General features: G+C 42.7%; 1 protein-coding gene across 1 annotated transcript in view; it reads left to right on the forward strand.

Moving 5' to 3' along the window:
* The window catches only part of LOC126335662 (inactive histone-lysine N-methyltransferase 2E-like), a 44399-nt gene that overhangs the window by 14157 nt on the left and 2743 nt on the right, over positions 1-27499 (forward strand). Inside the window, exon 3 of the mRNA XM_049999117.1 lies at positions 16641-16740. Coding sequence (XP_049855074.1) covers positions 16641-16740 — 100 coding nt within the window. The remainder of the gene's footprint in view (positions 1-16640; positions 16741-27499) is intronic.

The raw sequence follows: 27499 nt of genomic DNA on the forward strand, positions 1-27499 counted from the left end.
CCCTTGTCATGTTCCAGACCTCACGCCTGCCTGCGTGAGCTAAAACGCGTGCATTTCGGCCTCCTTTATTAACACGGTGTTGGCTCCCCTGCCAACCACAACACACACAACGTTGACTTTATCTTATCGAGTTCCGGTTCGAATGAAGCGTCTTGATGTGCGGAATATGATTGTGAGAGCGGAATGTGTAAGCAATGAAGGTCAGGAGACCAAGACGTCTTACAGTGGCATCAAAGAAGAACGCCGATTGCACTGTGAGGTGGCGGTGTGAATGGAATAACAAGATTTCCTATGAGAAGAAGCAACACAGCAGCTGCGTTAAAAAAAACAGCTTTTAACGCAACTAGCGTGCTATTTTTTCATGTCGGCTACCTTTAAAGACAGTTACTGTAAATGGCGAACAAAAATCTAAATGACAAGATTGGTTGTTGCGGTGGGCGAAGACGTGTGACGGAATATCCTGCCGCAGTCGCCGCTCGGCGCTACCAACAGAAGCTGCAACGTTTCGCTTCACCACGCAATTTTGACTCTACAACTAGGTCGCTGGCGTTTGCAGAAATAAAGAAACAGAAAAGCCGGCATGAAGTGTTCTGGACAAATTCGAAACCTAACGATGGACTCATCGGACACTTTTTATTGTGCCACTTAACATGCAGTAATCATTGTTAGCAAAGTGGCTATTGCCAAATTTGAACGTGCATTGTTTTCCTTTCAATTCTTACTCTAAAGGGTATAGGTAGGCTGCTAGCTTGTTCATTTACGGAATATCTAATAATAAATCAATACTTAAATATACATCTCTAAAACCGGCAGTATATTTACAATGTGCAGCCGACATTTTTTAGGCAAGTACGTCGACACACACTGAAGAAACTTGTACACCTACCTAGCATCGTGTAGGGCCCCGCGAGCACGCACAAATGCCGCAGCACGACATGGCATGGACTCGACTAATGTATGAAGCAGTGTTGGAGGGAACGGACACCATGTATCCTGCAGGGCTGTCTACAAATCCGTAAGAGTGCAAGGAGGTGGAGGTATCTTCTGAACAGAACGTTGCAAGGCAGCCCAGATGTGCTCAATAATGTTCATGCCTGGCGAGTTTGGTGGGCAGCGATAATGTTTAAACCCAGGAGTGTGTTCCGGGAGCCACTGTGTAGCAATTCTGAACGTGTATGGTGTGGCATTGTCCTGCTGGAATTGCCCAAGTCCGTCGGAATGCAAAATGGACATGAATGGATGCAGGTGATCATACAGGATGCTTAGGTGCGTGTCACCTGTCAAGAGTCGTGTCTACACGTATCAGGCGTCCCATATCACTCCAACTGCACACGCTCTACATCATTACAGAGCATCCACCAGCCTGAACAATCCCCTGATGACAAGCAGAGTCCATAGATTTATGAAGTTGTCCCGCACCCGTTCACGTCCATCCGCTCAATACAGTTTGAAAGGAGACTAGTCCGACGAGGCAACATGTTTCCAGTCATCAACAGTCCAGTGTAGGTGTTGGCGGGACCAAGCGAAGCGTAAAGCTGTGTGTCATGTAGTCATCAAGGGTACACGAGTGGGCCTTCGGCTCCGAAAGCCCGTATCGATGATGTTTCGTTGAATGATTCGCACGTTGACACAAGTTGATGCCCCAGAATTAAAATCTGCAGCAATTTGCCGAATGGTTACACTTCTGTCACGATGCACGATTCTCCTCATTCGTCGTTGGTCCCGTTCTTGCAGAATCTTTTTCCGGCCGCGCCGATGTCGGAGATTTGATGTTTTACCGGATTTCTGAAATTCACGGTACACTCGTGAAATGACCGTACGGGAAAACCTCCACTTCATCGTTGCCTCGGAGATGCTGTGTCCCATCGCTCGTGCGCTGACTCTAACATCACGTTCAAACTCACTTAAATCTTGATAACATCCTATTGTAGCAGCAGTAAGCGATCTAACAACTGCGCCAGACACTCGTTGTCTTATACAGGGTGAAAAGTATTTAAACCGACAAGCTCTGGGAGGTTATAGGGGACATCAAAACAAATATTTTTCCCTAATGCCATTTTTTCCTATGAGGATCATTTAAACCGGTGGAGGCTGTATTACGCTCTTCAGTTGTTATAGGCCGTATTACGATCTTCAGTTGTTAGAGGGCGTATTCCGCTCTTCAGTTGTAAGCAACTGCTGTCCACCAGTGTAGTAGTGCATTGCCTCTGTTTATTAATGGAGCGATACACATGGAGTGAGTACACTGACATGGTTGGTGCGTACTACGTAGCGCACCAAAACGGACGAGCTGCACAGCGGGTTTATCAACAAAATATCCTAATCGCCGTATTCCGCATCATACGACCTTTGCTCCTGTGTACCAACGTCTGCGTGAGACCGGGTCATTTAGCAGGTTACCTGGACAAGGACACCGTCGCACGGTAAGAACGCTGCAATTTGAGGAAGCTGTCTCGCAGCATGTGGAGCGGGATCCTTCAATCAGAACTCGTGCAATTGCACATAACATGGTGAAACGTCCCCATCGAAAAATTAATGAATTACTATGCTTAAACTGACACACAATATTGTGGGGGCAACGCAATCTGACTTTCAAAAATCCCTACAAAAGAATGGCCCTGACTAACATTAACCTATACGTTTCACAAATCACTTACCTCACAAAAATTTTGGTTACTCGAACTACTGCAATACAGCGAGCGCCACTACTGCCAGCTAAATAAAAGATTCAAACTACAGAAGGCACTAACTACTGATAGGGATAGTTAGCAAATAAAAGATTTTAATAGAGAACAAACAATGTATTTACCTTAATATCATCATAAGTCATAATATATATAGCAGTTCATGACATCCAGTCATACAAATTTCAAAACTCCGCCATTTCTCTCCCCACATCCACCACTGCTGCCGGCTCACCTCCAACTGCGCAACGCTAAGCGCTGTTAACAGCCAACCGCCCAACACTACAGTAGCCAACAACAATGCAAACCAGCCACAGACTGCGCACAGCACAACCAGTGATTTTCATACAGAGCGCTACATGGCGTTACCAGTATAAAAACCTAAACAGCCTACTTACATAGCCCCCATGCTCCCCACAAAAAAATTTCCAAATTGTTTTGGGCAGTGGCCAAAGCAGATTTAAAATTTTTTTCATAATTACAATAACAAAGAAAACCAATGCACACACTTATTGATACAATGTTGGTCGGAACCTAAAATTTTCTCACAGTCCATAAAGACAGTCCTGATTATTCATCACAGTAAAATTGTAATGTTTATCTCAAAGTCTGAGCAGTAAAAGACAATGCACACAGAAGTAGTGGATTTACATGTAGTCTTGAAGAAGTAATGTTGCTCTTTCAACGGAAAGACAGTGCTGACTCTTGACATACAGACAGGTAATGGGCCACAACGGAGCAAACCTACAGCAGAGTGATTCGAAGTTTTGAAGAATACTGGTGGGTAGGTCATCACAGAGCAGACCCACTGCAGTCCTGGTAGAGATTACCGTATTGGTGGGCGGCCAGAGGTGCAGACCCACTGCAGTCCTTGTAGAAATAATGGTACTGGTGGGCCACCAGAGATGCAGACCCACTATAGTCCTTGTAGAGACGGCCAGCAGCCATCTGTTGCGACTGTGCAGGTGCACAATCAACATCGAAGAGTCTTGCGGACAATATAGCAAGCCCATAAACCACCACTTGTGCACTCACAATGTTTTTGGAACTGTCCTTAGAACCAGCAGTGCTGTTAACCAGTCCCTTGCTGAATTATTAACACACGTGCAAGCACTATCAGTCCCTACTTCTCACATATTGTCCATATACTATGACCAACAGAAACGTGTGCAGTGAAATGTAACTTACAAGTAACTTAATTTGATGAACTGGTGTCAATTACAATTTTATAACATAAGAATACAATAACAAATGTACAAAATACATCATTAAAGAACATAACAATACAGATAAATTTGTGGTAATATGGGCTTTCCAAAATAATTGAACTAACATATACATCAGTGTTACAAGAATTATGACATAAGTAAGTATATAAAAGATCAGAATAACTTTTGAAACATCAACTTTACACATGAGCATTAAAACAAAACAGAATAAATAATGTCTAAGCATCTTCACAAAGAAAACAACATATTATTAGAAAATTTCCACAAGATAAATCTTATTAGCTAAACACATACAGACAGGGAAAACACAAATTCACATAGTGTAATAACACAAAAATACAGGACATGGTTTGTTTTCAGTGTAACATTTGGTACTGCAGTCCAACCCAAAACTTCATTCCACAGATCTTTTGTCTTATTTCAACATTTGTTTCCACCAAAAAAAATCCTATCCAAGCATGCTTTCTGTATTTATATGTTCACATATTTCTTACCTCATTATTTATTTTCCGGTATCTTACCTCATCATTTAATTCCAAGAAAATCCTACCTATACCTGCTTTCTGTACTTATTTCGTATAACTTCTCAATGCATTTCTTCCAATTCATTGCAACTCATTCTCTTATATAGTCTACCCACTCTTAAGCTAATTTAAATTTACTCAGCTCAGATGCTAAACTAAGGGACGAGGCAATGCAGCAGCACAAAACAATTAATACAAACATCAATGAAAAAAATGGAAATTGTCAAAGCAAGCAGCAGCAAAGGCAACAACTTAAATCGAAACATGACAGCGCTCAAGCAGAAAAAATATTACAGTAAAAATGGCCATGTTTAATACCTATGTCACATCTTAACACTAGGGTGAGGCATCACGAGAACTTACCAAATCGTAAAAAAATTATTTATGCAAATCCTGTGAAGGGAAATGTCTATTTATGTGCCCTCGTTTTCTTGGAAGTAGATTATAAATTTATTAATGACTGGATCTGTAGGCATAAAATAACTATATTAGTACATCTATTAAATTCCATTTTAACCACTGCTGCAGTGCAGCTAGAAACTAGGTAGTAAACAAAATGAGTAAATACATACATAAAGCAAGCCATATGGCATTTCTCTCAACTAGCAAGACAATAGCCGTGAAATGTGTCTCATCGTTTCGTTAGGCATTTTAGTAAATATCATAAATTAAAAGCTCCACAGTATAATCATATGTTTTCAAGTTTGAGCATGTCGTATTTGCGATGCTTTCTACACAGGAATGTCAATAGCGAGGATAATGGCCTCTTTTTTTTTCACCTGTGCCTCTGAAAGGCACAAACTAATGCTTTTTTTCAGGCGACTGTCGCGCAGCTGGGTGCCCACGATGCATTACGTGAAGGTGGTCACCTAACTTTCTCACCGAAATATTTACGACACCAGTTTGCACTACAGTGACAGTATCATATAAAAATTTCACAGGTCGAGAATTTGTGTTTCAAATCTGTAGAAACAAAATTATGTAAATATAACAGTGTCCAAAAATTTTTAGCCAGCATAGTGATACATTCACGCATATACACACATTTCATATCTCTTAAAGTACCATTCTCGGTTTCCAACATCCTTTTCCACAAATCAGAGTCCCTAACCACTACTCATTATTCCTTACCTTATTATACATATATATATTCGTCGACACTTCTTCAATATTTCATCATAAGAAATGCATAGCATAACCAAATTTCTCATATATGGTAGCATCATCTTACTGATCATAAACATATCTCAACAGCATAATACACATCGTCGTCGTATAATATGATAACATCTCAGTCATTTCTCAAAATCGTCGTAGCTTCCTCCAATAATTTCAAAACCTAAAAAAAAAATTCTCTGGTCATGTCAAAAGTGTCATCTACCTCAAATGTACTTTAAAAATCATGATCCCGTACCAAATACATCATTCAAAGCTCTCGTAGTATCACAATGGTTCCAAAAAAAAAAAAAAAATATGAACAGTTCACAAGGTACAGACAAAATACAGGTTCGTAAGTGTGAAGTTATTCAACTGTGTTATTACGTAAAACATCTGCCACTGATGTAGTAAAATAAATGTTTGTCTCTTCCAGTTAAATGATCAGATAGCTGTGTAATTTATGTGTTAGAGAAATATAGTACCGATGTGTGAAGTTGTATAAGCCAATACCATATTAGCTAGGGCTCCTTGTGCTTGCCAAACACATGGTACACAAAGTAGGCATGTACCTCCTTGAGGATTAATGTAATTATAACCTCAGGTGTTACAGATTACAGCAATGGAATGAAATGTATCAGGGAAAACTTTTGTATCATTGTACTTCAAATATCTTTAAAAATAACTGTTTTAAGTACAAAATTAATCACTCAAATGCGTGTCCTGTAGCGCTAAATTGTGCATCTTGTTATAACATAATCTCTGTCATTACTTAAGGGTAGAAAATGTGCCAAGTGCCGTAATTATCGTCGTCCGTAAGCAAAGTTCTGTGGACGTTAATGTACTTACCTCGTAATAAACAAAAGCGAAATGCTATGCGTATAGATATCGTAGTTATTATGTACAGTACCGTGATCAAGAAAGTACTACACTGTAACGTATTGTTGTGCTACAAAAAAGGCTCTCTCATTGTAGCTATACCACAAAAGTTACTACTAAAACATGTATGCATTTCCAGAATAATTCAGAAAAACTGGTCAGATATAAAGCAGATACAGCACAAAAGCAACAATGTAAATTGTGTCACACATTAGTAGCGTCGTAATATAGTAGTGTAACTGTCAAAAAAACTAACCACTGTGTCAACTAGTATCTCTCAGAAAGAACTTTAAATCCATAATGTATTTTCAAGTAAACCAAAATGTTGCAGTAATATCTAATTAGCGGTACTGGTATATTTCTAAGTATGTAAGCCTTATATTCGTTACGTAATCGTGCAACTAACAAGCAAGAATGTACACACACAATAACACTGTGACCTGTGTTCACTATCACAATGCAGTGGTAATTACTGTCTAAATATGTTCCCTAAGTTCTATACTGAATAGTTAACTCCAAAACATTGTTGCATGGTAACAGTTTCTAAGTGTGACGACGTGTACTAGTAGCGTGAAGTGAAATATTTTATGGCAAAGACTAAGTTAAAAAGCAGATTATATCTCAATAAACGGCTTTACATGTGAAATGTGCTGCAATCCTTTACTCTTCCTAGTGGACAGAGTTTAAACTTCAAAGCAATTTCATGTTGTATACGTGAGAAAGGAATGGTAAAATTTTTCTCAAGGTTAGCGTCTGAGCCAGCCGGCGCACGCGGCTGCCTGCGGTGCGAGTCATTGTCTGTCTCTTTGTTGGCGCGCGTCGTTATTGGGGTTAGGAGACCTAACTTCTACAAATTCACCTTGCCGACAAGGCCTTGCCATGTTTGCAGCTCGCCAGTTCTGATGGAATTCAGGTCTGTCGCTTTGTCGGTAGTTTACATAGTTTCTTGTTTGTCGGTCATGTGGTGGAGAATTTCTCCCAGAATCGTAACTGCGTGGTAGACCGTTGCATCTGAAGTTTTTCTGTCTCCCTTGATAATAATTATTTTGGTTCCCATATTGTTTGTTTCTATGGTTATCTCTGTCATATTCATTACTACTGAAGTGCGATCTTTCTCTGCAACTATTATTCTGCCAGCGATTGACATATGGATGGTGTCTGTTTTGGTCACGATTTGTGTTGTGAGAATAGCCTAGTCGTGTCCAGTTATTATTTCTTTCATCGCGGAATTGCGACGGATGTGATCTGTAATTTTTGTGCTCCTGTTTTCGCGTTCCGCGATTGTCAGTGTCAATTTCTAATTCTTGTAAGAGTCCCTGAAAAGCTTCAATGTTGTCTTTGCAACGTCCTGCCAAAATACTATGTCGCAAATGTTCAGGTAATTTGATTAAGCAAATGCGGATGAGTTCTGAGGGGTTGTATGGGTTTGACAGGTACTGATTCTTGTGCAACATGTCTTCAAAATATTTCACATGACTGGAAAATTCAGATTGTTCGAAATGTTTCATCATTATGATGGTATGTTTTACTCGGTCTTGTGTAGCTTGATACCAATATGCTGAGAGGAAGGCATGATAAAATTCTCCTTCACTGTGGCAATCATGAATGACCGATCGCATTCTTACAGTTGGTTCATTCTCTAAATATCCACACACAAATTCTAATCTGTGCTCTAATGACCAGTTGGGGGGGAAACAATGAGAGAATTGATGAAGCCAAGCTTGTGGATGAATGTCGTTGCCGGAATTCTTAAATGTTTTGAATTTACGTGTAATAATGAACAGCTTCCCCCCCCATGAACCATGGACCTTGCCGTTGGTGGGGAGGCTTGCGTGCCTCAGCGATACAGATGGCCGTACCGTAGGTGCAACCACAACGGAGGGGTATCTGTTGAGAGGCCAGACAAACGTGTGGTTCCTGAAGAGGGGCAGCAGCCTTTTCAGTAGTTGCAGGGGCAACAGTCTGGATGATTGACTGATCTGGCCTTGCAACATTAACCAAAACGGCGTTGCTGTGCTGGTACTGCGAACGGCTGAAAGCAAGGGGAAACTACAGCCGTAATTTTTCCCGAGGACATGCAGCTTTACTGTATGATTAAATGATGATGGCATCCTCTTGGGTAAAATATTCCGGAGGTAAAATAGTCCCCCATTCGGATCTCCGGGCGGGGACTACTCAGGAGGATGTCGTTATCAGGAGAAAGAAAACTGGCGTTCTACGGATCGGAGCGTGGAATGTCAGATCCCTTAATCGGGCAGGTAGGTTAGAAAATTTAAAAAGGGAAATGGATAGGTTAAAGTTAGATATAGTGGGAATTAGTGAAGTTCGGTGGCAGGAGGAACAAGACTTCTGGTCAGGTGATTACAGGGTTATAAACACAAAATCAAATAGGGGTAATGCAGGAGTAGGTTTAATAATGAATAGGAAAATAGGAATGCGGGTAAGCTACTACAAACAGCATAGTGAACGCATTATTGTGGCCAAGATAGATACGAAGCCCACACCTACTACAGTAGTACAAGTTTATATGCCAACTAGCTCTGCAGATGACGAAGAAATTGAAGAAATGTACGATGAAATAAAAGAAATTATTCAGGTAGTGAAGGGAGACGAAAATTTAATAGTAATGGGTGACTGGAATTCGAGTGTAGGAAAAGGGAGAGAAGGAAACATAGTAGGTGAATATGGATTGGGGCTAAGAAATGAAAGAGGAAGCCGCCTAGTAGAATTTTGTACAGAGCACAACTTAGTCATAGGTAACACTTGGTTTAAGAATCATGAAAGAAGGTTGTATACGTGGAAGAACCCTGGAGATACTAAAAGGTATCAGATAGATTATATAATGGTAAGACAGAGATTTAGAAACCAGGTTTTAAATTGTAAGACATTTCCAGGGGCAGATGTGGACTCTGACCACAATCTATTGGTTATGACCTGTAGATTAAAACTGAAGAAACTGCAAAAATGTGGGAAATTAAGGAGATGGGACCTGGATAAACTGAAAGAACCAGAGGTTGTACAGAGTTTCAGGGAGAGCATAAGGGAACAATTGACAGGAATAGGGGAAAGAAATACAGTAGAAGAAGAATGGGTAGCTCTGAGGGATGAAGTAGTGAAGGCAGCAGAGGATAAAGTAGGTAAAAAGACGAGGGCTGCTAGAAATCCTTGGGTAACAGAAGAAATATTGAATTTAATTGATGAAAGGAGAAAATATAAAAATGCAGTAAATGAAGCAGGCAAAAAGGAATACAAACGTCTCAAAAATGAGATCGAGAGGAAGTGCAAAATGGCTAAACAGGGATGGCTAGAGGATAAATGTAAGGATGTAGAGGCTTATCTCACTAGGGGTAAGATAGATACTGCCTACAGGAAAATTAAAGAGACCTTTGGAGAGAAGAGAACCACGTGTATGAATATCAAGAGCTCAGATGGCAACCCAGTTCTAAGCAAAGAAGGGAAGGCAGAAAGGTGGAAGGAGTATATAGAAGGTTTATACAAGGGTGATGTACTTGAGGACAATATTATGGAAATGGAAGAGGATGTAGATGAAGACGAAATGGGTGATACGATATTGCGTGAAGAGTTTGACAGAGCACTGAAAGACCTGAGTCGGAACAAGGCCCCCGGAGTAGACAACATTCCATTAGAACTACTGATGGCCTTGGGAGAGCCAGTCATGACAAAACTCTACCAGCTGGTGAGCAAGATGTATGAGACAGGCCAAATACCCTCAGACTTCAAGAAGAATATAATAATTCCAATCCCAAAGAAAGCAGGTGCTGACAGATGTGAAAATTACCGAACTATCAGTTTAATAAGTCACAGCTGCAAAATACTAACGCGAATTCTTTACAGACGAATGGAAAAACTGATAGATGCGGACCTCGGGGAGGATCAGTTTGGATTCCGTCGAAATGTTGGAACACGTGAGGCAATACTGACCTTACGACTTATCTTAGAAGAAAGATTAAGAAAAGGCAAACCTACGTTTCTAGCATTTGTAGACTTAGAGAAAGCTTTTGACAATGTTGACTGGAATACTCTTTTTCAAATTCTAAAGGTGGCAGGGGTAAAATACAGGGAGCGAAAGGCTATTTACAATTTGTACAGAAACCAGATGGCAGTCATAAGAGTCGAGGGGCATGAAAGGGAAGCAGTGGTTGGGAAAGGAGTGAGACAGGGTTGTAGCCTCTCCCCGATGTTATTCAATCTGTATATTGAGCAAGCAGTAAAGGAAACAAAAGAAAAATTTGGAGTAGGTATTAAAATTCATGGAGACGAAGTAAAAACTTTGAGGTTCGCCGATGACATTGTAATTCTGTCAGAGACGGCAAAGGACTTGGAAGAGCAGTTGAACGGAATGGACAGTGTCTTGAAAGGAGGATATAAGATGAACATTAACAAAAGCAAAACGAGGATAATGGAATGTAGTCAAATTAAATCGGGTGATGCTGAGGGAATTAGATTAGAAAATGAGACACTTAAAGTAGTAAAGGAGTTTTGCTATTTGGGGAGCAAAATAACTGATGATGGCCGAAGTAGAGAGGATATAAAATGTAGACTGGCAATGGCAAGGAAAGCGTTTCTGAAGAAGAGAAATTTGTTAACATCGAATATAGATTTAAGTGTCAGGAAGTCATTTCTGAAAATATTTGTTTGGAGTGTAGCCATGTATGGAAGTGAAACATGGACGATAACTAGTTTGGACAAGAAGAGAATAGAAGCTTTCGAAATGTGGTGCTACAGAAGAATACTGAAGATAAGGTGGATAGATCACGTAACTAATGAGGAGGTATTGAATAGGATTGGGGAGAAGAGAAGTTTGTGGCACAACTTGACTAGAAGAAGGGATCGGTTGGTAGGACATGTTTTGAGGCATCAAGGGATCACAAATTTAGCATTGGAGGGCAGTGTGGAGGGTAAAAATCGTAGAGGGAGACCGAGAGATGAGTACACTAAGCAGATTCAGAAGGATGTAGGTTGCAGTAGGTACTGGGAGATGAAGAAGCTTGCACAGGATAGAGTAGCATGGAGAGCTGCATCAAACCAGTCTCAGGACTGAAGACCACAACAACAACAACAATGAACAGCTTATAGTCAAAATCATCGTGTCGGCGAGTAGCATATCGGTCATTGTTACGTCGTGGCAGCGGTCCATCTCAAAATTCGGTGCACCTTGCCAATTTCTTTCATAATTTCCGAAATGCCCTGTGTTATTATTTTGTGTCTTTTCCGTATTTCTAAGTTCCTCTTCCCATGTGTCCTCTGAAATATGTAATTTTTGTATTACTTGTGCCAACTGATCCTGTACTTTCCGGATTTCTATTTTGTATTGCGTATTAATTTGATTCTGATTATGTTTGAATGTCTTAATTTGTTCATACTCTTCTGTGTCAGTGATGGCTACAGGTCTTGTGTCATTCAGATCATCATCTACCTTTGCAGATAAGTTAGTGAACTGATCCGAAAGTTCGGCTACTTTCTCCGATAATGAACTAATTTCCTCCATGTGTCTTTCTGAACCAATTTTCAGAGTATCTACTGTGTCCTTTAAGTTTTCTTGAGTTTTTGCAAGTTGCGTAACCGAATCGGTAGATGCAACTGAGTCAATTTTAGCTTGCAAGGTCTCATGATTTTCATGAACAATAGTTTGCAGTTCTTTTACGGCTGCTTCGTGATTCTGTAATGCATTTTCATGCCGGGAAAAATAGGTTGAAAATGCTCCCAAATCTGTGTTTTTACGTCATTACAGACTTTTTGACATTTCGATTCAATGTTATGGAACTCAGTAGTTAAATCTTCACGTGTTTGTTCAAGTGTGGTGTCTAACTTTTGAAGCTTTTGCTGTGTTTGTCTTTGATTTTATTCCATTTGTTGCATTAATTGCAATAATAATGTATTAGTGTCTGGATCTGTTTCTCTATGCTTTTTAGCGGTGCATTTTCACCGGCAACATTCACATTTTGACAAGCAGGAAATGTGTCTTCACTCATTTGAGAAAACGGTGAGGACCCAAAACCTAAGTCGACAGTATTTGCAATATTGTGTTCTGTCATTTCGGAATCCTGAGGCGAGCTGTTGCCGACCGATCGATCGATAATGGTTCCCTGTTCACTACTTGTTTCATTGTCTACACCATTATTTGCCGCCAGCTCCATTTCCCTATGCACAGTTACCAAATTACTACTTCGACTGTCTGTTAATTCACTACACAGTGGTGCTGATAAGCTACGCTCGTCGTCACTATTTTTTCTTAGTTTACTTTGGAGCCAAGTGTTACGTTTTTCACACGCCATTATTGTCACAATATTTCACACGATAACACAGAAATGCACAATTTGAAGAGCAAAAATAAGAGAACACATTAACATAGCACTGAAAATAATATCTAGTTAATTGCAAGCGCAGCTGCGAAATACTTGGTGCAAATCTACATGCATGCCACAACTGTTTTACTGTATAACAATGAAAGACTGCAACTTCATAGGAAATTCTCTCTACAATTACGCGCTAGCAATAAACAATAGCTACACTGATTGCACGAACTACAAGAAAAAAATCAGAAGATTCCAGTGAGGTACCCTCGGCTAAGGGTCGACATATGAAACGTCCCCATCGAAAAATTAATGAATTACTGGGCTTAAACTGACACACAATATTTTGGGCGCAACGCAATCTGACTTTCAAAAATCCCTACAAAAGAATGGCCCTGACTAACGTTAACCTATACGTTTCACAAATCACTTACCTCACAAAAATCTTGGTTACTCGAACTACTGCAATACAGCGAGCGCCACTACTGCCAGCTAAATAATAGATTCAAACTACGGAAGGCACTAACTACTGATAGGGATAGTTAGCAAATGAAAGATTTTAATAGAGAACAATCAATGTATTTACCTTAATATCATCAAAAGTCATAATATATATAGTAGTTCATGACATCCAGTCATACAAATTTCAAAACTCCATCATTTCTCTCCCCACATCCACCACTGCTGGCGGCTCACCTCCAACTGCGCAACGCTACGCGCTGTTAACAGCCAACTGCCCAACACTACAGTAGCCAACAACAATGCAAACCAGCCACAGACTGCACACAGCACAGCCAGTGATTTTCATACAGAGCGCTACGTGGCGTTACCAGTATAAAAACCTAAACAGCCTACTTACAATGGGGACGAATCAGACGAATGTAAGAACATGTCCATAAACTGGAAACAGTTGACTATCCACCCAGAGCACAGTTTTCGCAGTGGTACCTGGAACACTGTGAAATGCATCCTACATTTCCATCCTCTGTGTTGTTTACCGATGAAGCAACGTTCCGGCGTGATGGAGTCTTCAACTCCTACCTACGCCATTAAATGGCAGGCACTATTACAATTTTCTCGCCAGAGCATTGCCAGAATTGCTGGAAGATGTACCGCTCCCTACAAGAAAACGCATGTGGTTCCAACATGAGGGGGCGCCGGCACATTTCAATCATCGTGTCCGTCGATTCCTGGATCGACGGTCCCCAGAAATGTGGATTGACAGAGGTGGTCCTGTACCATGGCCTGCTCGATGCCCAGATATGTCCCCTCTGCACTTTTTTGTGTGCGGAGAGATGCGCAACCTTGTTCACGCAACTCCTGTTGCATCAGAAGAGGATCTGGTTGCCTGGATAGTAGCAGCAGCAGGAACAATTGGGGATACTCCTGGGGTTTTTGCCCATGTCAGACAGAAAATGATCCGACGGTGTAACCTTTGTTTACGTATCAATGGAGGCATTTTTGAAAATTTCTACTGTAATTGAAATTGGGTCGTGTTAATGTGTTGTCTCTTGGTGATAAAGAAATGGAAAAGTATTAGTTGGTTTAATTAATTTGCCGCCAGAGAAATCTTCCCCTACCGGTTTAAATACTCCTCATAGGAAGAAATGACATTAGAGAAATATATTTGTTTTGATGTGCCCTACAACATCCCAGAGTTTGTCGGTCTAAATACTTTTCACCCTGTATAGGCGTTGCCGACCGCAGCGCCGCATTCTGACAGGTTACATATCTCTGTATTTGAATACGCATGCCTATACCAGTTTCTCTGACGCTTCAGTGTATCGATATATCGATACTTTTTCCGATTTATAGAGAGCTGTCCGTGACATCCTTTTAAATATCGATATTTCGGAAACCCGACATGTTCAAAATTATCTGCAGTCCTAGTTCCCACACTATGACGCAGGAGTAACACCACTGTGCCTTTCCAAAACGTTGAAAGAATGAAAACTCAGCCAACGTCATGCGGGTTAGTGCGAAATCGTGATTCACAAAAATAGTAATCCGAAGCCATTCACCAGCAGTCCATGTTTCCCCGTAATGGGACAACTCCCAACACAGCCCTTTGAGTTGTTGTATTTACTTTGGCCTGTGCGTGGGATGGTAATTCCGCAGCCCACCTGCTACTAGTCACCTACCAATGGCCCAGGACGACAGAATGTTGCAAGGAGAACAGCACGCACGCACAGATGGTAAGGGGTTACAAGGTGCTTCGTTTACAATACGGCGGTCCTCCCTCGTCGTGCTCAGTCATGGCCACATCGAAATGCCACACAGGTCTGGATAACGCACGATTCCAGTTGCAGGACCTAATGGAGACCCACGGTGAAGCCCCTTTCAAATTTTATCAGTGCTGATTACGCTATCTAAGACGAGTACGTGGCATATTTGGGTTCTTCATAGTTAACAACATTGATCAGGACTATCATTAGTGTATGCTGGTGGTCATTCTATCTTCTAACTCAGTGTAAAAATGGCTGGGCAAGTTAAATTGACGAAAGATCTATAGATTTGAAATTTGCAAGGCACGGAACGTTATTCTCTCGGAACAACTGGCTTGGCTCCATATTTACGCGACCGTGAAGATTCGGAATAGCTCAAGTGCGCTAATTTGATTAGCACTAGGCAGTCGTACTTTTTAAAATCAAATGATATGAAGGTTCTAAGCAGTTACTACAGTTCGTAGCTATCTCGGTAAGATGGCCATAATGGCGGCTATGCTTCATACAGCAACATTCATCCGATTTCGTTACAAAACCTGTTAGTAACATATAAAGGGCGACATTGGCATAAAGAAAGACCATAACATAAGGTTTGAACAAAAAATGATTGATCAGTTTCACTTAAAGAAAGTTACATTTTTATGTGCGTCTGAACAGTACAAGGCCAGGAGGAGGAAACGAGAGAAGACAAAAGACAAGCAAAAGACAGAGGTAACATCACAAATCAGTTGTAATTTATTCTAAAAGGATATTTTTGGATCAGAAATGGACGGTTCGGGCAATAAGTGGTGTAAGTTCACCAATCTCTTGTCGCCCCTGTTCACGAGTCTGGGTATTTTGGCATTGGTCTCTCAATATATATCGTCCTTACTGTATTTCTTGTTAACAGTATCAGCTTATTCCCAAGAATAAGCAGCTTTCACTCAGTTAATACTCGGCAGAAATCAAACCTGCATTTGGATCGGACTTCCTTGGCTCTTGTGTAGAAAGGTGTGCAGTATACTGCTGCATCCATTTTCAATAAGCTACCTCTCGAATTCAAAAATATTAGCAGTAATCCACACGATTTCAAATGGAAACTGAAGAGTCTCCTCATGGGTCACTTCTTCTATTCTGGCAAGGACTTCCTTGAAAAATTAAGCTGATTCTTCTTGTTTTGCTGATTGCGTTTAAGCCGGCCGTAGTGGCCGTGCGGTTCTAGGCGCTGCAGTCTGGAACCACGAGACCGCTACGGTCGCAGGTTCGAATCCTGCCTCGGGCATGGATGTGTGTGATGCCATTAGGTTAGTTAGGTTTAACTAGTTCTAAGTTCTAGGGGACTAATAACCTCAGAAGTTGAGTCTCATAGTGCTCAGAGCCATTTCAACCATTTTGATAGCGTTTACTTACTTATGGATTGACTTTTTTGGGTTCATAAACATTTTGTTTTTATCTTACTTTTATGCTGCAATTTCATGTACTGACGCGTTCTATGACCTTGGAGATTTCCCTTTCAATTTGGTCGTATGGAACTTGAAGTGTAAAGAATAAACCCTTTCCTCCAGATTTTCAAACACTATGGATTCATATTTTATAAGTAAGCCTCCTTTCTTTGTCATTAATGTTTCACTGTATAATTAATCCATTATAGTTGGTAAAAGTAATTTTACTAGGACAAGAAAAAATACTGATATGTCATTACAACCTGTCACAAAGAACTACAGCTCTAATAATTCTGATACCCACCGAGGGTGAGTACGTGTGCAAAGTTACACTGACATCCCCCATGCCTTCTGGATGCTTTACTTTCTTTGTCAGGCAGTGTATTAAACAAATGCAGTATCTTGAACCAACAATTAAGTGGCAAATGTCTGATCTCAAGATACCAATGACGAAGTCAGAATCACTTATAAATTAAGAAGCGTGATACTCATTCCATCATTCTAACAGATAAAATATTACTGTGTCAAAGTTGACAACAAGCACATGGTGAACAATATCATCCTGAAAGTTTAAATATTCGAACAAACTCCAAAACGTGGGCACAGTATAATCTTGGACACAATTTTTGTGATAAGGGAACATATGCTACCTCCAGTTGGTTATGTGAGCTCCGTTAACTCGTTATCGCATGTGTGAGTTTCATACTTTCCTGCAACCTGTAGTTTTGATGCTATTAGTTTTCAGGATTGATCTAGACACAGCTTTGCCTGATCTGTCACGTATCCTGTAACTGATGTCGTTTTGTATCATTATGTGACGAATATTGTAAGAATATATGACGTTTGTTTTTGTTTGTTATCACTTCGACTAGGAACGGAATTTTTCTTTGTATGTAGGAGGGTAGGTCAATAAGTACACTCCTGGAAATGGAAAAAAGAACACATTGACACCGGTGTGTCAGACCCACCATACTTGCTCCGGACACTGCGAGAGGGCTGTACAAGCAATGATCACACGCACGGCACAGCGGACACACCAGGGACCGCGGTGTTGGCCGTCGAATGGCGCTAGCTGCGCAGCATTTGTGCACCGCCGCCGTCAGTGTCAGCCAGTTTGCCGTGGCATACGGAGCTCCATCGCAGTCTTTAACACTGGTAGCATGCCGCGACAGCGTGGACGTGAACCGTATGTGCAGTTGACGGACTTTGAGCGAGGGCGTATAGTGGGCTTGCGGCAGGCCGGGTGGACGTACCGCCGAATTGCTCAACACGTGGGGCGTGAGGTCTCCACAGTACATCGATGTTGTCGCCAGTGGTCGGCGGAAGGTGCACGTGCCCGTCGACCTGGGACCGGACCGCAGCGACACACGGATGCACGCCAAGACCGTAGGATCCCACGCAGTGCCGTAGGGGACCACACCGCCACTTCCCAGCAAATTAGGGACACTGTTGCTCCTGGGGTATCGGCGAGGACCATTCGCAACCGTCTCCATGAAGCTGGGCTACGGTCCCGCACATCGTTAGGCCGTCTTCCGCTCACGCCCCAACATCGTGCAGCCCGCCTCCAGTGGTGTCGCGACAGGCGTGAATGGAGGGACGAATGGAGACGTGTCGTCTTCAGCGATGAGAGTCGCTTCTGCCTTGGTGCCAATGATGGTAGTATGCGTGTTTGGCGCCGTGCAGGTGAGCGCCACAATCAGGACTGCATACGACCGAGGCACACAGGGCCAACACCCGGCATCATGGTGTGGGGAGCGATCTCCTACACCTCCGGTGATCGTCGAGGGGACACTGAATAGTGCACGGTACATCCAAACCGTCATCGAACCCATCGTTCTACCATTCCTAGACCGGCAAGGGAACTTGCTGTTCCAACAGGACAGTGCACGTCCGCATGTATCCCGTGCCACCCAACGTGCTCTAGAATGTGTAAGTCAACTACCCTGGCCTGCAAGATCTCCGGATCTGTCCCCCATTGAGCATGTTTGGGACTGGATGAAGCGTCGTCTCACGCGGTCTGCACGTCCAGCACGAACGCTGGTCCAACTGAGGCGCCAGGTGGAAATGGCATGGCAAGCCGTTCCACAGGACTACATCCAGCATCTCTACGATCGTCTCCATGGGAGAATAGCAGCCTGCATTGCTGCGAAAGGTGGATATACACTGTACTAGTGCCTACATTGTGCATGTTCTGTTGCCTGTGTCTATGTGCCTGTGGTTCTGTCAGTGTGATCATGTGATGTATCTGACCCCAGGAATGTGTCAATAAAGTTTCCCCTTCATGGGACAATGAATTCACGGTGTTCTTATTTCAATTTCCAGGAGTGTATTTGCAATCAACTTTTATAATTTATTGTAACAAGAATACACAATTTTGACTGACATTATCTTTCAGCTTAGTCACCCTGGTTTTCAACGCACTTGTTTCACCGATGCACAAGCTTTCCGATATCCTCTGCAAAAAAGGGGTTCGTTGCGCACCAAGTCTTGTATGCCCCGCTTCCTTCACCTGTTGATCGGAGCTGAACCAATGACCTCTTAAAGCGTCTTTAAGTGGACCAGACAGATGTTAAACCAACGGGCCACGGTCGGGATGGATTTAGGATGCTCCAGCTTCCCGAAACGCGGCGTCTGAAGAGTTCAGAGCGGTGTGGGTTGCGATATGTGGACGCACATTGTCACCTAACAAAAGAATGCATTGCGACTAACGGCTTCTGTGCCCTCCAATTACTGCAAATTGCAGGCTTAGTTTCGTCGAACAGCTTGCCACTGTAACGTTTACTGTTGACGCTTTTTCCAAGTAATATTCCACAACCGGTCCTTTTGAGTCCCAAAAAACTGAAAACGTGACTTTGCAGCACAAAGTTGATACTGAATTTCTTTTTGACTGTGGATCCAGGGTAGTTCGATTCTATGATCTGGCGTTTGCTCTCTGGTTCGAAGTGCTGAATCCATGTATCATCTCCATTGACGATTTGTTTCAGAAACGTTTCACCCTCGTTAGCACGACGGTTCAGTAGGCGCTTGTGCTCTTCATTGAGTTGCTTTGGAACCCATCTCACACAGACTTTGTGAAAGTTGAGCTCGTTATGCTTGATTTCATGCCCAGAACCATGACTACTTTCTGTATGGCTTACCACATCGATCACAATCACTCGTCTGTTATTCAGAATCAAGCCACGGACTTGCTCCGTACTGGCACCAGTTGTGAATGTAGCTGAACTTCCCACTCTTTCCTCATTCTTCACGCTCGTTCCACCACTTCTGAACTGTTCAGTCCACTGGTACCGAGCGAGGTGGCGCAGTGGTTAGCACACTGGACTCGCAATCGGGAGGACGGCGGTTCAGTCCCTCGTCCGGCCATCCTGATTTAGGTTTTCCGTGATTTCCCTAAATCGCTACAGGCAAATGCCAGGATGGTTCCTTTGAAAGGGCACGGCTGACTTGCTTTCCCGTCCTTCCCTAATCCGATGAGACCGATGACCTCGCTGTTTGGTCTCTTGTCCCCAAACAACCCAACCCTCAGTGCACTGGTAAACACTTTGCTGTGGCGAAACATTGTCTCTGTATTGTGCTGAAAGTCGTCTGTGAATCTATTATGCCCCCGGTACACCTTCACACCATAAAAAACGAATTACGGAACGCTATTCTTCAATGGTGCAAACGGAGTGCTGCGGCCATGTTTACGTCGCAACGGCGCAAAGCAGACTAAACGTTGCACCACTCCACAGGCGAAGTCAACGCTGCCATCTAGCGGATAGTCAACTTAAAGACAATTAGAGAAAAATTGGTGATACTTATTGACCTCCCCTAGTAGATACCTCATGATTATTGTCTGGCTAAAAGTGGCCGTTTGCAACAAAGTGACACACAGCCATTATGCAAATCAAGATTCTTGATCTTTTATTAGACGCTGGAAATCTTCGCCTCCTTAAAATAATAAAATTATTTGAAGGGAAAGCAGATATTAGGTTGATATTCATTGAACAAATCTCGCGGAAATATAAATTACACAACAAGAGAGAACTTACAAAAGCATCATTCTACCCTCATGAAATATGAGTTATAGAAGACTTAAACAAGATCCAAAGAAGAGAGCCTCATTTCGTCTCATGTCCTTTTGCTAAGCGCGATAGCATGACCGAGATGCTAGTTGAATTATAACGGTGTAAGGTACAGGATAGGCTTTGTACATCAAGAACAGATTTACCGTTAAAAAATTTTCCCAGAAGACCGTAACAGCATTTCTTCCACAAAACTGCCACGGAACGATTATGACGCAAAAATTATAGAAATTTAGAGTCTTACTGACATTCGGTCTACTTGCACTCCACCCACAAGTGGAAACAAAATGAGGTCAAATCGTACTGATGACAAAAGGACGTCTCAACATTCATCTAAATGTAGTTTGTGCAGTATAGCTGATGTACAAGGGACATTCAATAACTGAAGAGGGAAACTGACGCTGAAAAAAAAATGTGTATTTTTACAAAATGATATTTTTATTACTTCTCGAGATAATCCCCATCAATATTAATATACTCGTTCTAACGATGAACTAGGGCTTTTTCATACCTGACGCAAATAAGTCTTTTTTTTTTTTTTTTGGAGGCACTTTCCCACAAATTATTTGACTTCCTCGTTGTTTCTGAGCTTCGGTTTATAATGGTGACCCCCAAGTTTCATCACGTGTTAAAACCTTGTTTACGAAAGTGTCACCTTCCCTTACATAGCATTCTTTCAAGCTGTCTATACTTTGAGTCTTGTTTCCTTGGGTTGTTGTGATAACTTTTTCGGGACCCATCTTGATTTGCTTTGTAGTACTTGAGCTTGTCACTAACAACGTTTTGAATTGTGCCAACACTTACTGCAAATGTTTTTCTTACACGTTCTACTGTAATACCACAGTTTTCACGAATAATATGGTCAGTGCGTGTTTGAAGCAAACTAGTTGACTCTTCAACTGGTCGCCCAGGACGTTGTTCGTAAGTCACTGAGGTTCGCTCGTTTTTTGAAATGTTCTACCTTCTTATAAAAATTTCCGCGTTTCGTACAACATTTACCATGCTGTAAAATCGTTCGAGAAAAGATTTTAGCTGGTTCTATCCTTGAGAAAGTAAGAAACAGATCGCTGAACGTTGTTGAACTAATGTGGAAATTTCAGGCGGACATGCCATCGTTAAATGCAAGGCGTTGAGGTTATAAGCAAACAATTTTTATCCGTCAGTTGTTGTCAGCTCATCCCAGTGATGCCAACCTACACTCATGAAAGTACAAAATCCGTCCTACAAGCTGTTTCATTTGTGCATCAGTTTGTCTGCTTAATTAATACTGAATGCCCATCGCATGCGAGTATGCTTAGCGAATGATGCTCTCGTTTTTATCTCAGATTCCATCAACCAGTCACTGTCACTCCAGGGTAACATTCTGGGTGCAACATTCTTCTTAATAAATGCTGCGAAGAGTGTGCAAACAGCAAAGGCTGGTGGTGTGTTTCGGCTGTCAAGATGTAAATCCGTATGGTTATCATGGCCCGACTCAGTACGATAAACATTAACATTTTTCTTGTATCACCAGCATTAACAGTGGTCCTCTTCTAATGTCCACCTCTACAGCTGTACACTGCAAACCATGGTGAAATGTATAGCAGGGTATACAGCCCACTGTACGACTTATTGTGGCTCTTTCCTCTTCCATTCTAATGGCTAGTGCAGGAAGAATTACTACTTAAATGTCTCTTTGTTGCTATAATTAGTCTAGGCATGTCTTTGCGCTTCCTGAGGGAGTGATATTTGTAGTATTTCACTTACTCAATGCTGCCTCTTGAAACCTTGTAAGTAGGCTTTCGCAGAATAATTGGCGTATATCTTCGAGTGGCTAACACTTGAGGTTTTTCAGCACCTTCGTGACACTCTCCCATGTATTTAACAAACATGTCAGCGTACGTGTTGCTCTCCTTTGTGAACACCCAATATCCCTTGTTAGTCAAGACAGGTATGGACTCCACATACTTTGAACATTTTCGAGGAGGGGCCACACAAGAGTTTCGTAAGCGATCTACTATGCACACTGAATGCATTTTTCCAGTGTCCTATCAACGCTACCTGCTTTACCTGACGTCTATGTTCCTACATAAGGTCGTGCACAAATTTTCCACCAATTTTTGACAGCTAATATTTATTTTCTGTTTTCGTGCACAGGCCATCGTCAGTATCCATAATGTGTGGTGCCAAAAGTCACTGGATATATCCTTATATCGTGAGTGACATCTTCCCTGGCGTAGTTCAGCATCTCAAAGTGGCATGGCCTCAACAAGTCGGTGGACGTCCCCTGATGAAATATTGAGCAATGCTGCCTCTACATTTATCCATAATTGCGAAAGTGCTGCCTGACCTCTCAATTACGCCCCGTAAATGTTGGATGGGATACATATCGGGCGACTAGGGGGGGGGGGGGCAAATCATTCGCTGTAACTGTCCAGAATGTTCTTCAAACAAATCACAAACAACTGTGGCCCGGTGACATGGCACATTGTCATCCATAAAAATTCCATAGTTGTTTGAGGACATGAAGTCCATGAATGGCTGCAAATGGTCTCCAAGTAGTCGCACATAATAATTTCCATTCAATGATCGGTTCAGTTGGACAAGATGACCCAGTCCATTCTATGTAAACTCAGCCCACATCATTATGGAGCCACCACCATCTTGCACAGTGCCTTGATGGCAGCTTGGATTCATGGCTTTGTGGGTTGTGCACCACATTCGAACCCTACCATCAGCTCTTACCAATTGAAATCGGGACTCACCTGAAGACCCCCCGGCTTTCCAGTCGTCTAGGGTCCAAACGATATTGGGCTGCTGGCGATGTCTTACTGTTAGCTACGTCATTTACGTCGGTCGTCTGCTACCATAGTCCGTTAATAACATATTTCGCCGCATTGTTTTAACGGATACGTTTGTCGTACGTCCCACATTGAATTCTGTGATTATTTCACGCAGTTCCTGCTTGTTTGTTAGCACAGATAATCCTATCCAAACGCCGCTGCTCTCGGTCGTTAAGTGACGGCCGTCGGCCACTGCGTTGTCCGTGGTGAGTGGTTATGCCTAAAATTTGGTTTTCTCGGTACACTCTTCACACTTCGGATCTCAGAATATTAAATTACCTAACGATTTACGAAATGGAATGTCCTATACGTATAGCTCCAACTACCACCCCGCAATCAAAGGCTGTTAATTCCCATCGTTCGGTCATAATCTCGTAGGAAATGTTTTCTCATGAATGACGTAAACACAAATGTAGCTCCGGCAGTGTACTGCCCTCCTATACCTCGTGTACGCGATACTACCGCCGTCTTTATGTGTACGCATCGCTGTCCCACGACATGTCATCTCAGTGTATTTGTATGTGTGAATGTATGCATGTATCTTCCACGTCTCCTCCTAAACCAGGGCACCAGTTTCAATCAAACATAATACACATATCATTTACTGTCTCGAAAGGATCGCTGTGGAGGTAAGAACCACCAACATATCAAAGTGTTGGGGGTGGGAATGAGAAAGTAGTGTAGCCAGGACACGCAAATATCCAGACTTTATCGTCCAGTATTTGCGAACTTTGTGAATTGCAAAAAACTTAACGCATGATTTCAAACATTTACGAAACTTTTTCTCGCTGAGAACCCCCGCAAAACGATGAAAGGAAAAAACTTTGCGTTTAATACACTCCTGGAAATGGAAAAAAGAACACATTGACACCGGTGTGTCAGATCCACCATACTTGCTCCGGACACTGCGAGAGGGCTGTACAAGCAATGATCACACGCACGGCACAGCGGACACACCAGGAACCGCGGTGTTGGCCGTCGAATGGCGCTAGCTGCGCAGCATTTGTGCACCGCCGCCGTCAGTGTCAGCCAGTTTGCCGTGGCATATGGAGCTCCATCGTAGTCTTTAACACTGGTAGCATGCCGCGACAGCGTGGACGTGAACCGTATGTGCAGTTGACGGACTTTGAGCGAGGGCGTATAGTGAGCATGCGGCAGGCCGGGTGGACGTACCGCCGAATTGCTCAACACGTGGGGCGTGAGGTCTCCACAGTACATCGATGTTGTCGCCAGTGGTCGGCGGAAGGTGCACGTGCCCGTCGACCTGGGACCGGACCGCAGCGATGCACGGATGCACGCCAAGACCGTAGGATCCTACGCAGTGCCGTAGGGGACCGCACCGCCACTTCCCAGCAAATTAGGGACACTATTGCTCCTGGGGTATCGGCGAGGACCATTCGCAATCGTCTCCATGAAGCTGGGCTACGGTCCCGCACACCGTTAGGCCGTCTTCCGCTCACGCCCCAACATCGTGCAGCCCGCCTCCAGTGGTGTCGCGACAGGCGTGAATGGAGGGACGAATGGAGACGTGTCGTCTTCAGCGATGAGAGTCGCTTCTGCCTTGGTGCCAATGATGGTAGTATGCGTGTTTGGCGCCGTGCAGGTGAGCGCCACAATCAGGACTGCATACGACCGAGGCACACAGGGCCAACACCTGGCATCATGGTGTGGGGAGCGATCTCCTACACTGGCCGTACACCTCTGGTGATCGTCGAGGGGACACTGAATAGTGCACGGTACATCCAAACCGTCATCGTCCTACCATTCCTAGACCGGCAAGGGAACTTGCTGTTCCAACAGGACAGTGCACGTCCGCATGTATCCCGTGCCACCCAACATGCTCTGGAAGGTGTAAGTCAACTACCCTGGCCAGCAAGATCTCCGGATCTGTCCCCCATTGAGCATGTTTGGGACTGGATGAAGCGTCGTCTCACGCGGTCTGCACGTCCAGCATGAACGCTGGTCCAACTGAGGCGCCAGGTGGAAATGGCATGGCGAGCCTTTCCACAGGACTACATCCAGCATCGCTACGATCGTCTCCATGGGAGAATAGCAGCCTGCATTGCTGCGAAAGGTGGATATACACTGTACTAGTGCCGACATTGTGCATGCTCTGTTGCATGTGTCTATGTGCCTGTGGTTCTGTCAGTGTGATCATGTGATGTATCTGACCCCAGGAATGTGTCAATAAAGTTTCCCCTTCCTGGGACAATGAATTCACGGTGTTCTTATTTCAATTTCCAGGAGTGTATATTTTCGCTGTTCATGCAGAACACTGCCTAGCTTGTGTTTTAATTTAATACGTCTTTACTGCGATCTGTATTTGTGTGACTGATTTTGTAGACAGTGTTCACGTATACCAATGAATGTATGTGAAAAACAACATCACTGTGCTACACATAGTTCGGGAGATGAGTGAAAAACTGCCGCTTCATCCATAAAATATAAATTTGTTATTTATTTGCTAATAACTCTGCTAACAACAAAATTCGCAGACAGTACTCACATAAACCTCTGAACTTACCTACAAAATTACATCATTGTAAGGCACGTAGTTCAGAATATAAGACGTAATGAACTCTAAAACGCTTGGAGAACTGGAGCATTATATGTGATGCTTTAATTTATCATGTATTTACTCCAAGCTCTATGCGCAACACGTTTCGCAGATGGTATCCAAGTGTGCCACGGAATATACCTGAAAAATTATGTCTTTGTACGACACATTGTTCAGAAGATATGATGTAGTAAAGATTCAGTTGCATGAAAACCAAACAGCAGGGCGAAATTCGCTACGGGAACAGGTGAAACATGTGTACAAATATGTGTGAAATATGATAAATTATGTGAAATATATCTCACATGCGTATATTCTGCCAAAGTAAAAGGGTTCACCTGAAGCCCTGGATCGGTTCCTGCCAAATTCGGTACACTTATTAATACTATTTGGGAAGGAATATTGTGGAGGTAAGTACTAGCAGCCCGCTATTAGGATAGGGCCGATAACGTGGAGAGAAAAAGTTGGAAGTGAGGATGGGCAGAGAGGGGGAAGGAGGAGATGGACATAGAAGAAAGACGACGTAGAAAAGGAGTGGGGGAAGGGAATTGGCAGAAAAAGGAAAACGGATGAGATGTGTGGACAGAGGACGTTGGAGGAGATGGACAGAGATGGTAAGAGCGGAAGGACAGAGAGAAGGGCAGGAGGAGATGTACAGAGAGTGGGGGGCGGGCGGGAGATGGACAGGGGGAAGCAGGAAATTGATAAACAGAAGTTTGGAATACGAACAGAGGCAACGCCGGGTACTCAGCTAGTAAAACATAAAACGATACACAGCATGGTGTTACATGATTTCAATTTTAACATTGAGCATCTGTGTTAAGATATAAATCATGTGGCACAATGCTGCACTTTATGCTCTTAAACTGATATTCAGATGATGGGCTGTAACTAAAACGAGTAAATAAATATAGCTTGAACAACAAGTGAACTGTTGTTTTCACTGTCCAGAAGTGGTGAAAAACATGTGCTCAGAACCCCTTTTACCTCCAGCTGAGTCTATGTAATCATTGTATTTAATATCATTACAAAATGTTCCATGCTGGTATTTATGTGATTTAAGTGATTCCAGTCGTGACTCACTGATATTATCCTACTTTTACGCAGCTTGTCTTGTGGTCAATATTACTTTACTGAACATTTAAAGAGAGTTTCCAATCTTCAGATAACTTTGGGTGTGTTTCAGTGAGTCAAGAAATTCTCAATCCAGTCACAAGTCTCATTTCTCACCCAGTGTTATCATCAATGAGCTTTGGTGTCGTACTGAGTCAACTTCATTTTAGAGGTCAAGGCATTGGTCCATGGCTTTCACGATGTCATGTGAATGGAGACCGGTGGAATTCATGTGATCGATGTTTTCGGAATCCAAGCAGACTGGCGTGGAGAAGAACATTTTGCGTCAAATCGGTGCTAAATTTCGAACTTTCGAAGATTAACACTGTCTTTCTCTTCAGGAGACGACATTGCTAATAAATAAAATGGTATTAATCTTCGAAGGATCGAGTTTTAACTCCGATCTGACATGGTCCGGACACCGAAAAAAATTTGTACATGGATACTGCTGCGAAAAACTACGATGTCAGGGCATCATTCTGTTCTATAAGGGGCAATCAGATGAAAGGTAG

Source organism: Schistocerca gregaria, chromosome 2, assembly GCF_023897955.1.
Source record: "Schistocerca gregaria isolate iqSchGreg1 chromosome 2, iqSchGreg1.2, whole genome shotgun sequence".
NCBI classification, from domain to species: domain Eukaryota; kingdom Metazoa; phylum Arthropoda; class Insecta; order Orthoptera; family Acrididae; genus Schistocerca; species Schistocerca gregaria.